Below are 17525 nucleotides of genomic sequence, written 5' to 3'. Positions count from 1 at the left end.
TGCTAGCACTATAAAAAGGGTAAATGCAATAAGTTATTGCTATAAAAATAATTATTTTGCAAGATAAAATTAAAAAAAGGGTTAGAAGTAGATATTTAGACAGATTTAATTATAACGTCGATTGAAATGTACATAAATGCGTAATCTGATAAATATGTAGTTATTCTAACCAATTCACAGAAAGAAAAAATACATCGGTATGTTAAATGAGAATTTGATAATATAACTTGTTGATATACTAAGCCTATACATAATTATTAGTTAAATGTTTTTAAACATTTTCAATAACAACTTCGTAGTTTTCTGGTGGACAAGTAACACCGAATAATGGTTTCTCACTCAGCTTTGAAACTCCTTCAGGTAAGGAAAACTTGAATTTCTGGAGAATCCCGACAAAAAACACAAACAACTCTATTTTTGCAATTTCCATTCCTAAACATATTCGTCTGCCTCCTCCATATGGAAAAAATGCCTCCCTGTTACTAACTTTTCCATCTTCATCCAAAAAATTGTTGGGATCTAACTCTTCTGGGTTTTGCCAATGTTCGGGTGAGTTATGAACCGATGGATACCATGGAAAAATCATCGTGTTTTTAGATATATTGTAACCTGCGATAGTTTCGTCTTGTAGAGGTTTATGAGCAATTCCGATAGGAGCTATTGTTGCTTTTCTTTGAACCTCTAAAATAGTTGCATCGCAAAATGGGAGTTTTATTCGATCACCGTAAGTCACATTTTTGTTTCCAATAACTGTATTTATCTCCTGACGACATTTATTTTGGATATCTGGGTAGTTTACCATGTAAAGTATAGCCCATCGTAAAGTAGTTGCTGACGTCTCAGTGCCCGCTTGAAAAAAATCGACCAACGACACTTTTAAGTCATCAGGTGTAAAAGTATTACTAGAGTCTGCTTGCATTTCGATTAAGTAATGATCTATAAAATCTTTTGGTGCATTTTTGTCCAAGTTTAACTTGTGGTTTTCAATTTCTTTTTCAAAAAAGTCATAAAATTGTTGAAATGCAGTTTGTAGAACATTGACTTTTCTTGAACGCCAGATTTTACCTAGGCCTGGCCAAAGAACATAAAATGCAAGTGCTTTGTCTGGGGTACCAATTGAACTAAATACTGAGTGATTCAACTTTATTAGTTTTTTAAATTTTTTATTATTGTAATCATAGCGATTTCCCATGCTTATTACTGAGATAATATTTAGAGAAGCAAAGTCGAGAACTTGGGCAGGGTTTATCAATAATTTTTTATCACAAAAGCCTTGCATGACTTCTTCAATATATGGAAGTTCATTTTCAATGTTGTTTTCTAAACCTTTTTTATTTAAACCCAACTTTTTGAGGGTTGTGTGAAATAATTTTCTATGTGCCGCCCACTTTGGCCCATAAGGCGTGGAAACTATGCCGGCGGCGTTTAAGCCTTTTTTAGCAACTTCTTGTAAACCACCAAAATATCTATCGGAAAATCGAGTTCCCCGGTCTCGAAAAACATCTTTAATCAAGTCATATCCAGAAAGAAAAACAAAATTCAAATTAAAAATATTAACTTGGTATATGTTGCCATATTTTTTTGCAAGTACTGGTATTCTATCAAACATTACTGGAGTCATGTGCCTTAAAAAACTTCCCAAGATTGGATAACCGGTCGGGCCTGGTGGGGCATTTTTTTGCTTAGAAGTCTTGAAGGTCACATATAGTAAAAAGCCGAGTAAAGCAGACAAAAAGTAGGCCAGCATTGTGTACATTTTACTTATTACAATCTAAAAACAAACAATCAAAGACCACTTTAGATTTTAAGTCTTTCCAAATAACCTTTTAATTAATAAAACAATAAAACTGTTTCTGATACTTCACGAAGTCCTGTTATACTATTGCTATACAACTAGCCTTACGCTCAAAGCTTAGCCTAATAGTTTTTGTTAAAATTTACTTTTTTCATAAAGTTAGATAATACATACATGTCTCATGTTCCATACAGTATTTTGGCATAAGGTCGTTTGCTTTTATAGATAATTTTTCTACTGCGTCATTCCAAATAAAAATATTTCATGAACTTTCGCCTAATGTAGCAACGTCAACAAATTATGTTATAGTCATACTTCCGATCGTTTTTAAGTCTTTTCTCACCAATGACATCGAAAATCAAAAATTTCAAACAAATTTAAAAATTTTAAATTGAAAAATTAGTGTTTTGTTAAAATGACAAATGCCTGAATAACGTTATACAACTTAAAATTTAAGGATATTATTAATATTTGTAAAAGTCACGACAATTTTAATAAAAAAGTACGAGATTGCAAAAATTCGATTAACTTTTTTTTATTAAACGCACATTGGTCATATTTATATTCAAGATAAAAATTTGCTCAAAATATCTAGTAAAAAAAATTTGTTTAAAAAAGTTGGGTATTGACGGGTCAAGTGACTTTTTTTGGTCAGTTACATTTGTATACAAAAATTTTTCAAAAAAATTTTAAATTAAAAAATTATTGTTTTGTTAAAATGACAGTGGCCTTAATAGCCCCTTTTTTAAATATTTTTTTGAAGTAGCAAAAGCTAATTTACTTACTGTGAACTTTCGCCTAGTGTAGCGACGTCAACATAGTTACGTTATGGTTCGTACGACTTACGAGTATTTTCTAGTCATATAACATGATCATGTGTGTAAATATCAGACTATTTATAGACATGATGTAAATAAGTTACGATCCTATGAACTTTAACACATATAAGTTTTCAGTTTTCATTGATGTAAGTAACATATAAATGTAATGGCGTGACATATAAAAATAGTCTTTAAAAACAAGATTTTTCATGACACAGGATTTTAGTTAAAACACGGTGTCATTACGGTCATTAAACCTATAACCTTGGTCTTCTTACACATACGCGTAATCATTATAAAAAGCTCTTCGAAATTAACAACGTGGTATGTCTAAAGTAAATAAAAGATTGCACAAGTTTTGGTATTGAACATTAACAGGTTACGTGACTTCACTAAAAGTTAGGCAAAAATCTTAACAAAAGGTATCTTAATCAAGAATAATCAAGTTTTTGAAAATAATGCAAATTTTAATAACACATTTTAATTTATATTTAAAAAAAATTAAGTATTTAAGAAGTTATGACACTTTTATTATAATACAATAGTTAATTGAATAAAATAGCGCCATAAATAGGTTATGAAATGTTTCGTCTTTTAAATATTTTGTTGTACTTTTGCTTTGTATTTGAACAATATGATAGTGTTATCACAAGCATAACTAACACACAATAACAAAATAATACGATAAGCTAACATCAGCAAATACTAAACAATGTTCATTATACTTTAGTTGCTAGAACATGAACAATATCGACATTTAAAATGTTGTCGAACATATTTACTCCTAACTTACAAACTTTAAGTAAAAACAAATCGAAACCCGCCAGCACTGGGAGCTCTTTCATTCCTTTCGGTCTCCCCTTGTAGAGTTTATATAATGTAGTTTTTGGGTTGCTATTCTTGTAGGGTCACCATTTGTATAGTTAATTGTTATTTTAGTTTGATTGACAGAGTTTATTTTTGCTGTTGATTTATTTAAGCTACTTCGTTGAACCTTACTAATTGATTAGCTAATTTAGACTACTTGATTGTATGTTAACAGTCACACTTTTATTAGTGAAACGGCGTAAACTTGGCGATACATGATTACCAATGCGAATAATCGCAACGATAACTATAGGTTTAACACATAATCTTTATCTCACTGAATATTAAGCAAAATAAATTAAATATATATAGGCGATTCAATGACTCAAATTAGGGAAACAAGTGACGTGTCACGCGATATAAAATGATAATTGATTGACAGCACATTTCGAAGTTTCTCCATAAACACATTATTCGTGTTCTCGTGAAGATTAATGCTTCCTGGTGCTCCTTTGCTAACCCCTGATACAGCTGTATATCTTTGGGTTAATTAGGTTCTAACAGATATCGTGATTTCCGCACCAGGCATTGCAAAACAGAGTATAGTTTGTTTTCAGTTATTAGCCACGCTGATATTTTGTTTGCAGTGGCTAGCTTCACATTGTCCACACCCATAACATAAAACGTCTTTAAATGTGTCATCTCTCATATCACCCCGTATCACGTAAAGGAAATGGTTGCACAAGCAATCAATTCCACACCCTCGCCCCCAGTCCAAAAACTCAAACCTGCATCTGGAAAGCTTTCGGAAGAGGACCCAGAATTCCCATCTGAAAATGCAGCGCGGTCCAGGAAAGGTTTTCAATCATTTAAAAAAACAATATTGCATTAAAATATTTACCAACTGTAAAGTATATCCACTACATTTACTAACTAACTATAGTGTGATCAAAATATTTAGTTGCACAAGTTGTATAACTTAATCGAAAGTAACAAAAACAAACCTATGGTAATTACAAACGTATACATTAATTCTATTTACTCGAAGATCAATTATTAATATTCATGTAACATTAAAGCAATACTACTAAGTACTTAAACCCGGTCGGTAGGGTGATAAATCTAGGTCGGTAGGGTGATAAATCTAATTGCTATTTTTTATATGGTCACAACATACCAAATATTGCGCAGCTCAACTTGTGATTTTTATGTTATTTTTTATTAAACTGATATTTCAACCAATTGTGCCAATAATAACCAAGTATTTAGTTATCAACACTTGTCTCATGCCTTTTTAAAATTAGATAGAAACGAGGTATTAGGCAAGAGGTTAAAATATGATTAATAAAAGTACGTTTTATTAGATTTTTAACTTTTCTTAAAATAGCTAAGGGATTAATATTTAGATAAAACTTTTAAATTTCAAATAAATTTTTTTATTCTTGTTTTTCGATTCTGTATTTTTTCCTATTTTTTATTTTATTAGTTTCGTTGATCTTTAATAAGTTCTATTCTGTAAAAACTCTTTAATTTAATTAACTTTATTCTGACTACCATTCATTAAATTTTGGACAGTTGATTTTAATATCTACATAGAAAAAAAATATTAGTATGCATTTGGTTTGTCCAAAACCAATAATGCTAAATTAAAATTAATAAAATTTAAGCTTTATTTTTTACAGAAATTGCTAATTATTAATTATAATTAATGTAAAACTTAAAAAGTTTAAGTAAAGATAATGCAGTTAAAAGAAAGAAGAGTTAAAACTTTGAATGTTTTGATGATTCCTGACTGGATGTAGTTCCATTAGATGTATGTTCCTGCATGAAAAATAATTTAAAAATGGTAATAATACATGTGTAAGCTAAAAGTTTTTTTGTTTAATATCGGTTTATAACGTAACATTAAAATTGTAAAAATTAATATAATTGAGATTTAAGTTGTTAGTGGTAGTATGTGGTTATTTTGTATATATATATGTAGTATTTGCAAAAAAATGCAGATCCAAAAGTAACAAATTGATTTAAAGTATATCATTACTAATACATTAAACATAAAAAATTATAAAATTTAACGTATTTGTAAAAAAATAACGTAAATATTTACAGTTTCAAACATTCCGTGGTTGTCTTTTCCCTTTAGACGTTTGTTTTCAACGGGTTGTTCAAATATCAACGCTGAAAGAAAATAACCCACACTACCGCCTGCTAGAACAGCCACGAACAACCAAACGTTATATGCCATCACAACCAACATTAATACGTAGGCTAAAAACATCTACGTACAAAAATATAAAAAAAAACAAATACGTATTAATATATTATGTTTATATAAGGATACTTGAATTAGAAATTGTTGCAAAATTATGGACCACTGTATATCGTGGTAATAGTTTGTTATAACGCGAACGGCTAAATGCTTAAATTTAAATGTATTTGAACTTTTTAATTTAAACTTTTTTCATAACAAAAGCCCTATAAAAAAAAACGGTGAGCATATTGGCGGGGAGTCTTGTGTATTTTTTATATGAACCTGTGCAATATGGAGAAAGGATTGTGTTAAAAGGTGAATCCAGTACTGGCGATTTTTTTTGCGGTAGGTAAAATCGTCTCCCTCCTCGCTACAACAATCTCCCATGCTTGCCTGTAAAGAAAATATAAACAAAGCTATTTGTCGGTTTCTGCGGCTCAGTATAATATAAAAAAGCAACTTGCTTTAGGCATTGTAAAGACGTGTAATTGCTTTAGAAAATTTTGCATCACGCATAGATTAAATTTCATTTAATCTTTTTTATTATTTAAATTAACTAAAATAATACTCAAAACTACTTACCTAGTGGAGTTATTTTTATTGATAGACATTGTCAATTCTGTTTTAAGTACAATATTTCTTTATTAAATCAAAATTGTTTAATTTAGAAATTACCTGAATAGCTCGCCTTTCAAACTTTACTTTCCAAACTTGTCGCAAGTTTTTCAGCAGTTCGTACATGATTGCCATTCCGAAAACACCAAAACAAGATCCAATTAACGCTAAAAACAAATATTCGCTGTGGTACATGTTACTATCATCTTATTAACTCTTATATATGGTTACACGAAGTTATTACAGACGAAATTTGAGAACGTTTTATCTTTAAAAAGTGTGAAAGACAATTACTTGCGCTATCCGTTACTTCCCATCCTTTAAACACCACAGTAAATGGCATCATTAAATTAAAAAACATGGTCATTGACATTTCATGGCCACTCATTTCGTGGTCTCCATGATCCATTGCTGTTGTCATGCCACCCATTTCATGGTCTCCGTGATCTCCGTGATTCATATTGTTTTCTAATATAAGTTAACTTACACAACTAGATTTTTTAAGTAAGGTAAACAATCTAATATCAAAAATTTAATATTTACCAAAGATATAGAAATTTACCAACTAATAAACTATTTTTTGGCTATATCTGCTTGTCATTGTCTTACTTTGTTGTATAACAGTTTAGTAGGCTTCGCTTCGCTATTATTGTAAGTTTAATGATTAACTAACCAAAGCGTTATATAAAATCAAGTCGAGACAAAGTGTTTACTGCTGAAGTTTAATGATTAACTAACCAAAGCGTTATATAAAATCAAGTCGAGACAAAGTGTTTACTGCTGATGATAAACTTGTTAAAATGGCGCAATTTTTGCTGATTATAATAAAGGTCGTAACTGTATTGCAACGTTAAAACCTTAAGTCAATATTATAAAGCAAAGTAAAAGGTATTAGTCCAAAGTCTTAATTTTATTTTAATATTAAAACCACAAATATTTGAAATTGTTTGCTTTATTTGTATATATAGAAAATGTATAAGTCGGTTGATTAGGTCTGTCTTTCAAATAAATTTGCTAAAATCTATTTTTTAAAGTTAAATACTTTTTTAAACGCTTCGGAGGTGTTGATCATTAAAAATGTTTTTTGGGTGTATAACGCTTGGTCTAGGTTTTAATTAAGTTTTGCCGTTATTACTTATTTGTTGTATAAAGAGCTGATGGTCCTATGTTCGATAATGCAGTATCTCTGCAATATCTCTCAGGTAATAATATACGCTAAATTAAAAAAAAATCGGCTCAACTGACAATTTCCTGCGATTTTATTATATGAAAATAAAAGAAGAGTAATTTTGTTTAACCAATATTAAACCACATTCACTATTAATACTTCCCTCGTTTAAGTGTTATTGATGAAGAAGAATTTTAATAATTCTATGTAGTGTTGTGCCAAAAGCTTATTAACAGGCTTGCCATTTTTAAAAAAGTCAATTATATACAAACCGACCATATTATAATGTTGATTGTGTTCGTTGAGTCAATATTGCTTAATTTAATAAAATCAAGCGTATTAAAAACTGAAAAAGTATGCAGTAGAATAATATAACTAAAAAACTGTAAATATATATATTTAGCAGAAAAATACCTAAAATTTAAATCTCTTCTACTTAATTATTTTTGGTAATTTTTAATTTTTGTTTGTTTAGATAAAGATAAATTAAAGCGTATTACTAGTATTTTACATTATTATTACCAATTAAAAATTGTCAATATGTAATTACTTTATCCATAAGAGAATAAGTACTATGCTGTTAAAGGTGCTAAAATTATAAATGTCATTAGGTGGCACTAAGAAACCACTTTTATAAGCGTTGAGCTACATGTGAATATGATTATCCGGCAGTACGGTATACTGTCCAGAAGACTACCAGTTTAAAGGCGTCGGGTTTGAGCTGCCCCAGAGTCACATTATTTATCATTAAGCATGATGCATACATATATCTCAAAAATGTCACAGTAGCAATCTTTTTCAATGAAATACAATGCCAAAAAAACAAATAATTTTAACTAAAGGTGATGCAGAAAAACGAAAATTGTTATTGACTTAAAACCTTATTCCGTGAGTAATAGTTTTGATTTCTTTTTATTGAAAAGTGGGACAACTTTTACAGTTTACGCATTTATTTGTTTATATCTCTAAAATGGTTCTAACATAATATTTATGGGTTAGCAACAAGTAAACTTAAAAGACATGAATTATTAGAAAAAAACAAGTGTATTTTTATATTCTAAGTTAAATAACAGCATTTGTTTTTTTTAACGAAACCGCAAAGCAAACCCTATTTGAGTTAACACTCTTAATTTTAAGACACTTAAACCATTCACCTATACGCTCACTAAACGCCTCCAATGCGTCATACCGTAAAATATTTATTCACTGATCCAAATATGTTACAAACCACGTGCTTGTTGTTCTTCTTGTCATGAGTGCATGTGGTCACTGATTAACAACACTCTGAAATATAAATATGACGTTTTCTGCTATAAATAATATCTAACAGCGATTTAGCGTCACATATTTCGATTTAGCGTCACATATAAAGTTTTAAAAATTACTATTTTAATGAACTACGTACATGTTATGTAATTTACAACTTGTTTAAGAATCATAACCACCTTCTTTTTAGGATTGCAGTTTTAACATTATTGCCAGGTTACCATTAAAAAGCGGTCGTGCCTTCTCTGCAAACGTTTAGGACTTTATGGAACAGGCATGACCTTTAGTTAATTTATTTTTGCTATTTTTTGTTGTTGAATATTTATTAAAAATAAAAAAAAACTTATTTTGAGTTTAATATTTATAAAATAATTATAATAATGTGTTTGAACACTAACAAACATTGGATTTCGATTTAATAAAATTAAGAAAAGGGAATAATATAATTTACTATTGCTTTAACATAGGTCTGTTATAAAGCATAGAAACTTAAAATTTTCCACTAAGCAAGGCGCAAGGAACGTGACGTCATTATTAGTGCGCCTCCTCGAAAAATTCCTCTACCACGAGGTCTCGGGTGCAAGTTTTAATTAGTTAACACGTGCAGACTAAACAGATGTTTTATTACCAAATAAGGTTATAATATTCAGATAAATCCAGCTGTAATTTATCAATTAAGCGAGGGGAATGCGACGTCTTAATTGGTGCGTCTCCCCGAGAAATTCCTTTAAAACACGAAGTTGCATCATAATCTGAAAATTCTGGTGTTACGTAATGTGCTATGTTAACGCACGTATAAGTTGCTTAGTCGTAATTTAAGACGTTAATTGTTACAAATAATTCTTAAAAAATAAATTAACATTTACATATTATAACAGGTTATTAGTTTGTGTTGTTATATTAACGTTTTAATGAGTTGTTTAGAATATTTAAGCAAATACATTTCGAGTGACAGCTTGAAAAGCGCTTTCCACTGCAAGAGACGTCGTGCACTTACACACATGTCACAGAACACGTGCAGAGTCACGTGACTTGGTGTTTTGTGACAAATTTGATTTGAAATCGGAATTTTAGTTCTTTCTAGATGGACTTTTAAGGTGGGTAGACGTGTTTTTATTAGTTATTTATAGTTAAGTTTTTTTTAAAGTTTATCATTAACAGTATAAAATGAGACATATTATAAGCAGTTAATAATTAATTACAAATATATTTTATTTAAAAAAAACTAATTTTCAGAAGATTTTAATTTTTTTTAGAAGACTTAGTGAAGTTGGACTTGCTCCTGTGAGACTTGTGTCCAAGTTTTCTGAACACTGTTCCAGGTATGTAACTTTTATTTAATTGATTTAAAATTATTTTTTAACTTTCAATTAATTTTGGAATAATTATAAAAAAATTGGTATTAATTTATCATACTTAACCAATAAAATATTAATTTTTTATTTTTTTTAATTAAAAACTTATAAACATTATTAAACATGTGTTGATGCGCAGGTACTCCCAAAAAGTAGTTAAACGAGGTATTTAAATATACAAATAACTGTACATTTCGCATAAATTAAAAAATCTGGCACTAGTTATTAAAAATTAACATATTTTAAAATTGTTGACAGGACAAAAATAACAATTATACATTAATAGTGTTTGGCATGTAAATTGGCGGAATTTAATGTTGTTGGCATTAAAAGAATTAAAAAAGTGACATAATTTAAAAAATTTTGGCACGATTCGACATATCATAAAATTGACAAAAAAAACTTAATTTTAAGTAGGGTTTAGTGTCTATCACTCTCTTCTAAACAATATTTTCAATGCAGAGAAAATGGATTTTATTTGGATTTAATAAATGGAGGAAAAAGGTAATGGCAGAAATTGGAGGAATGGAAAGTGGATGGAATCATAATAAGTCTCTCTTGCAACTAGCAAGGGGGAAGTTAAGTCGAAGAACTCAGGACTCGAAGACAACTTTGGAATGGATTGGATCATACTTCAAACCTAAAAAAAACTCAAGACCTTATTTAGTTGAGGTCTGTAAGGCTGTAGGTTTTCGCGTGCCTGATTTTTTTTATGTACTGCATAATTGAGCGCTTTAAATTTCACGGGTTAAAAGTTTCACGTGTCTGCATTTTTTTATTTGTGACTAGTTAAAAACTCATAATTTTGCGCATTAAAAGTAGTATAGTTGACACAGTCTCAATGTGTTTAGGTTTCTGTGTGTTCATAATTATATTAAACAAGACTGTTTAATGGGTTTTTAGATGTTTTGCGCAAGTACTAAATAGAGTATATAGAACAGATTTATAAAACTAGGCTTATGTGTGTAATGTGTTTTTTATGCAAAAGAAGAACTGAAAAAGTCTCAGGACCTCACTTCAACTTGGCAAAATTCAAAAAAAAGTCTCAGGACCTCACTCAACAGAAGGTGGGCTGTAGGGCTTTAGGTCTGTAGGGCTGTAGGTTTTCACGTGCCTATTTTTTATATGTACTGCATAATAAAGGGCTTTAAAAGTTTTCACGGGTTAAAAGTTTGTAGTATCACGTGTCTGTTTGTTTATTTTGACTGGTAACAACTCATAATTTTGCGCATTAAAAGTGGTATAGTTGACACAGTCCCAAGTGTGTTCAGGTTTTTATGTGTTTATAATTATATTTAACGGGACTGTTTAATGGTTTTTTTTAGATGTTTTGCGCAAGTAAAGTATATATAAAAAATTTAAAAGACTAGATTTTAGAAAACTAGTCCTATGTGTGGTTTATATTATTTATGTGTGTAAATTCACTGTATTTTATTTGCCCTGTTATATTTATGTACTAAACCTAAGTGTGTGAGTGGGTTGGAACCCAACATAAATTATTTAATTTTGTGGGCGGAGCTTGATATAAAGCAATATTTAATTTCGTGGACGGAGTCCAAAATAGCACACAAAGTAAAACACTACATTAAACATGCAGAAAAAAACACAAAAATTTCCAATTTCTCTCCCTTTTGTTTTTTGCAGGCTATTCTTATTTCCTACCTTTAAACCTATTATTTACCTTCACAGGAGCCTCTTGAACCGTTCGTTTAATTTTTTTTACAGGGGCATTACTAACCAAATTATATTTTTTTTTTCAGGGGCCTTTCAAAAACTAAAACCAAACTAATCCTTTTTTACAGGCTTTTTTTCAGGTTAGATTACCAAAAACAAATTTAAACATTCTGTTTTTTATTTTTAGATGCTGGTTGACTATTACGAAGAGCTCGTGGATTTGTTTTTGGCCAATTTTAATTTGTTCTTTATTTTTAGAGTTCTTGTTGAAAAGAAAACTTCAATCTAACCTTTTTTATTTTTTTCCTCAGGGTAGATTACAACAAACAAATACTAACCCTGTTCTTTTATTTTTTAGATTCTGGTTGATGAGCATTGAGTTTGTATAATAATGTAAAAAGTCACAAAACAAATAAATAACCATATCTTAATTAAATGGTACATTTAACATTAACACAATCAAATAATTACAACCACACTTCAAATATTTGTATGCAATAATTTAATCTTTATTATTTTTTAGGAAAAAAGATCAGAGCATATATACAACGTTTGCTAAAAGACCCACTACTCCGCTTTTTCTGAGGGCCAGCCAATCACCCATTCTAAAGGGGCTGGTTCTTGTTTTCTGAGGGGCCAGTCTTTTTTTAAGGGTCCAATAACCATTTTACCGAGGTTTTGTGACAATATAATGTACAGATCCAAATGAACTGTACAAACAGACAAAGACATTACCTTTATAGAAGTTAAATTTACGTAAACACTGCTGTAAATAAAACTGGACATATATTTATATAAACAGTAATTTTTGCATACTTTATGTTATTTATTTTTCTATAATTTTTGCAAGTCAAATTAACTTTTTTTTTCATCCATAAAACTATTTTTTATATCAAAGTAGTTGTACTAATGACCATGTATACTAAATTGCAATATTTTTTGTACTTTTTATGTAATTATTTCGTTACTTCGATTATTATCTTGTATTAAATGTTTAATTATTTTTTATTTTCAAGTGAAATGTATTTTTGCATTTTGTTTTTTCTTTGCATTTATCCGTGCTTTCTTACATGTTTATTGTATTGTCATTTTTATTCTTTAGTAACATTTATTATTTTTTCAATGTAAATTATAAATGTTTTTACTCTTTGCCATATGTGTATCGTGACTATATTTTACATGTAGTTTTTTTTAACTTAATAATGTCGAAATAAAAAAAGAAAGATTTATTATTCTTATACCTCGGGCTCCTATTCTGCCATGTATACAATTAAAAAATTTGTTCAATGACATAAAATAAAACCTTAACTTTGTCCATGAAAATTTCTTAAAATTGGTCCAATTAACATGGGCAAATAACTTAAAACTTTGTCCAATTAACATGGCAATTAACTTAAAACCAATTAATATAAAAATAACTTAGAATTTGTCCAATTAAAATGGAGAATAACTTTAAACTTTGTCCAATTAAAATGGAAAATAACTTAAAACTTTGTCAAATTAACATAAAAAAGAACTTAAAATTTGCCAATTTAACATGAAATATAACTTAATTTAAAAAAAAATGGAAAATAACTCAAAATTGGTCTAATTAAATTGGAAATAACTTAACTTTGTCTTAAAATATAAAAAATAACTTAAAGTTGGTACTATTAACATGAAAATTAACTAAACTTTGTCCCAAAACATGAAAAGTCACTTTAATTTTGTCGATAACATGAAAAACTAGATTTATTTGATAAATAAAATATGGTTCGAAATTATTTGATTATTTTTAACATAAATTTTTATAAATAAAAAAAGATATGCATAAACATTAACTAAGAATATTACATATCTTCGAATAAACAAACAAGCATTTATATATACTATACACACAAAAACTAATATTTAACGCAGTTTTAAGTTGTTTATATCAGGATATAGATTATACCAAATTTTAAATTCCTAAAATTGATTTTTGATTTAAATTAAATAAACAAGCATTTAAATATGATAAACAATTGAAACTTCTTTTTTAAATATGATTTTGAACTACTTATATTTTAAAATACATCATACCAAATTTTTAATGCTTAATATCAGACTTTATCTTTTAATCAACAAACAAGCATTTAAATATAATAAACAAACAAGAATTAATTTTTATTTCATTTTCAAGTTATAAATATTATAACATATAACTGACCAAAATTTAAAAATCTAATAACAATCATTAAATTTAAATAAACAAACACCTATTTATTAGTAATTAATGTCAAAAATTAAAATTTTAATTTATTTTTGAGTTACTAATATCATAATATACAATTGACAAAAATTTTAAAAATTAACAACAACCTTTAAATTTAAATAAACAAACACTTATTAATTAGTATTTAGTGATTAAAAATTAAAATTTTAATTCAGTTTTGAGTTACTAATATCATAATATACAATTGACCAAGATTTGAAAAATTAATAACAACCTTTAAATTTTAATAAAGAAACACCCTTTAATTAGTAAATAGTGATAAAAATTAAAATTTTAATTCATTTTTGAGTTACTGATATCATGATATACAATTGACCAAGATTTAAAAAATAAATAACAAACTTTAAATTTTAATAAATAAACACTTTTTTAGTAATTAGTGATAATTAAATGTTGTAAATAGGAGAATGAAAACATAATCTGATAATAAACAACATACTAAAATTTCAGATTTTTAAATTCTAAGGAACTAAAGATATCTTCTTTCAAAATTGGGACTAGAAAGAATAAAAATAATAATAATAAGTATAATGACAATAACAATATATTTCGAAATCTAAGATTTCGAACCATAATAATAATAAATACACTGACAATAACAATATGTTTTGAAATCTAAGATTTCGAACCATAATAAGGGTTCAATAGTAAATTAAAATAAAAAATAATTAAATTAAAAAATTGTTTTACAGTTAAATTAAAAAAAATGATTCAAAACATATTTAAGTTTTAAAAACTATTTTTTGTTATCTTAAAGTTAACTGAATTTTTAACATTCAGTTAAATACATAATTTAGCATTTTTTTAAAAACTAAGCGTGATAAATAAAAACAGAAATTTGGGAGTTCCCCGAAGCGTCTTGAAGAAAATTGTAATTTCTTTTTTCTTTTTGATTAGGTTTTTCTCGCTTTCACGTAAATAGTTGGAAGGTTAACAAAAGAAGTTCATCAAGTGCAACCTAAAAATATATCTCTAATATTTTTATATCTCTACTGACGATCACTAAACTTCATTTCTGCGTTTATCAAGTTTAAATAAATTTAATTTGTTGATTACTTTTAGGTTTTTTTTAGGCTCGTTTGCTTTAACTTTTAAAATGTGTTTGGCTTAAACAATCGTAGTAAAATTTTATTTTTAAAGTACTTCAAAATAGTTGGATGTCGTTACTTTAACTTGAGATTATATTTATGTTAAAACACTCAAAAGAACACCTAAGATAAAAAAAAATTCAAAAAATATTGAACAGAACAAAAATTACATCATTTTTATATTACGTATACAGTTTATATTTATATATCGCGATGATCATTGGTCGAGCTAAGTATACAGTTTTGATAGTTCAAAAGGTCACGCTAACGATTCTATGTACGTGAAATAAAAAAATGCTCTTTTTTTTGTTTTTTTAATTGTTTTCGAAAATTTCTTGGGTTTAATTAGGTCACGTGATATTTTTGGCCAATAATATTACATACAAATTAAAAAAAAAAAACATTTAAATCGAAAAATAATTGTTCTGTTAGAACCGTAGGTCTTATTATAATGTTTACAAAATATTTTTCGAAAATATTAATATTCATAAAAGTTAAGACACTTTTATTAAAAATTAAAAAAATCTCAAAACTTAAAATTTTGTATTTTAATAGACGCGCATTGGCCTAACTAACATTCAAGAAAAAACATTTCGCGTAAATTTTCAGTAAAACAAAAGTTTGAGGTAATTTTTATTTTGGTTTTCATTAGGTCACGTGATATTTTTGGCCAATGATATTGCATACAAATTTTTTGAAAAAAAATTAAAAATTTTAAATCGAAAAATAATTGTTGTGTTAGAACCGCACAGGTCCGATTACCGTGTTTACCTAATATTTTTCAAAAATATTAATATTCATAAAAGTTATGAAACTTTTATTAAAAATTTATGAAATCCCAAAATCTGAAATTTTATATTTAATTAGACGCGCATTGGCCTAACTAACATTCAAGATAAAACATTTCGCGAAAATTTTCAGTAAAACAAAAGTTTGAGATAAATTTTATTTTGGGTTTAATTAGGTCACGTGATATTTTTGGCCAATGATATTGCATACAAATTTAAAAAAATAAAATAAAAAATTTTAAATCGAAAAATAATTGTTGTGTTAGGAACCGCACAGGTCCAATTACCGTGTTTACAAAATATTTTTCGAAAATATTTATATTTATAAAAGTTATGAAACTTTTATTAAAAATTTATGAAATCTCAAAACCTAAAATTTTATATTTTATTACACGCGCATTGGCCTAACTAACATTCAAGATAAAACATTTCGCGAAAACTTTCAGTAAAACAAAAGTTTGAGATAATTTTTATTTTGGGTTTAATTAGGTCACGTGATATTTTTGGCCAATGATATTACATACAAATTTTTTGAAAAAAAATAAAAAATTTTAAATCGAAAAATAATTGTTGTGTTAGAACCGCACAGGTCCAATTACCGTGTTTACATAATATTTTTCAAAAATATTAATATTCATAAAAGTTATGAAACTTTTATTAAAAATTTATAAAATCCCAAAATCTGAAATTTTATATTTAATTAGGCGCGCATTGGCCTAACTAACATTCAAGATAAAACATTTTGCAAAAATTTTGAGTAGAACAAAAGATTGAGATAATTTTTATTTTGGGTTTAATTAGGTCACGTGATATTTTTGGCCAATGATATTGCATACAAATTTTTAAAAAAAATAAAAAATTTTAAATCAAAAAATCATTGTTGTGTTAGAACCGCACAGGTTCAATTACCGTGTTTAAAAAATATTTTTCAAAAATATTAATATTCATAAAAGTTATGAAACTTTTATTAAAAATTTATGAAATCTCAAAACCTAAAATTTTGTATTTTATTAGACGCGCATTGGCCTAACTAACATTCAAGATAAAACATTTCGCGAAAATTTTCAGTAAAACAAAAGTTTGAGGTAATTTTTTATTTGGGTTTAATTAGGTCACGTGATATTTTTGGCCAATGATATTGCATACAAATTTTTTAAAAAAAAAATAAAAAATTTTAAATCGAAAAATCATTGTTGTGTTAAAACTGCACAGGTCCAATTACCGTGTTTACAAAATATTTTTTGAAAATATTAATATTCATAAAAGTTATGAAACTTTTATTAAAAAGTTATGAAATCTCAAAACCTAAAATTTTGTATTTTATTAGACGCGCATTGGCCTAACTAACATTCAAGATCAAACATTTCGCAAAAATTTTCAGTAAAACAAAAGTTTGAGATAATTTTTATTTTGGGTTTAATTAGGTCACGTGATATTTTTGGCCAATGATATTGCATACAAATTTTTTGAAAAAAAATTTAAAATTTTAAATCGAAAAATAATTGTTGTGTTAGAACCGCACAGGAAAACAAAAGTTTGAGGTAATTTTTATTTTGGGTTTAATTAGGTCACGTGATATTTTTGGCCAATGACATTGCATACAAATTTTTTGAAAAAAAATAAAAAATTTTAAATCGAAAAAT

At 27.4% G+C, this 17525-nt stretch overlaps 2 protein-coding genes across 2 annotated transcripts; both read right to left on the bottom strand.

The window, feature by feature from the left end:
- Positions 1-206: 206 nt before the first annotated feature.
- On the bottom strand, positions 207-1756 carry LOC145744905 (cytochrome P450 2B15-like). Its single transcript, XM_082562912.1, has one exon. It carries the CDS (start codon positions 1754-1756, stop codon positions 272-274), a length of 1485 nt encoding a protein of 494 aa, XP_082419038.1. The 3' UTR covers positions 207-271.
- Positions 1757-5034: 3278 nt separating this feature from the next.
- On the bottom strand, positions 5035-6802 carry LOC145763607 (protein SLC31A2-like). Its single transcript, XM_082575092.1, has 5 exons — positions 6584-6802; positions 6350-6456; positions 5957-6067; positions 5531-5701; positions 5035-5244 (listed from the first exon to the last, which is right to left on the bottom strand). The coding sequence occupies exons 1-5, from the start codon at positions 6747-6749 to the stop codon at positions 5185-5187; spliced, it is 615 nt and encodes a 204-aa protein (XP_082431218.1). The 5' UTR covers positions 6750-6802; the 3' UTR covers positions 5035-5184.
- Positions 6803-17525: the final 10723 nt, after the last annotated feature.

This window comes from Corella eumyota, chromosome 1 (assembly GCF_963082875.1).
Source record: "Corella eumyota chromosome 1, kaCorEumy4.1, whole genome shotgun sequence".
NCBI classification, from domain to species: Eukaryota; Metazoa; Chordata; class Ascidiacea; order Phlebobranchia; family Corellidae; genus Corella; species Corella eumyota.
The sequence above is the reverse complement of the archived record's forward strand: the minus strand, read 5'-3'. Positions and strand labels throughout refer to the sequence as shown.

Bases quoted from the DNA above. Each gene is read 5' to 3' on its own strand.
- LOC145763607 (XM_082575092.1), bottom strand. From the start codon at position 6,749: ATGAATCACGGAGATCACGGAGACCATGAAATGGGTGGCATGACAACA. The intron at 6,457-6,583 runs GTAATTGTCTTT...ATTTGTTTTTAG, and splicing joins GGAAGTAACGGATAGCGCAA to CGTTAATTGGATCTTGTTTT. The intron at 5,702-5,956 runs GTTCATATAAAA...TTTTGTACGTAG, and splicing joins CCTTTCTCCATATTGCACAG to ATGTTTTTAGCCTACGTATT.
- LOC145744905 (XM_082562912.1), bottom strand. From the start codon at position 1,756: ATGTACACAATGCTGGCCTACTTTTTGTCTGCTTTACTCGGCTTTTTA.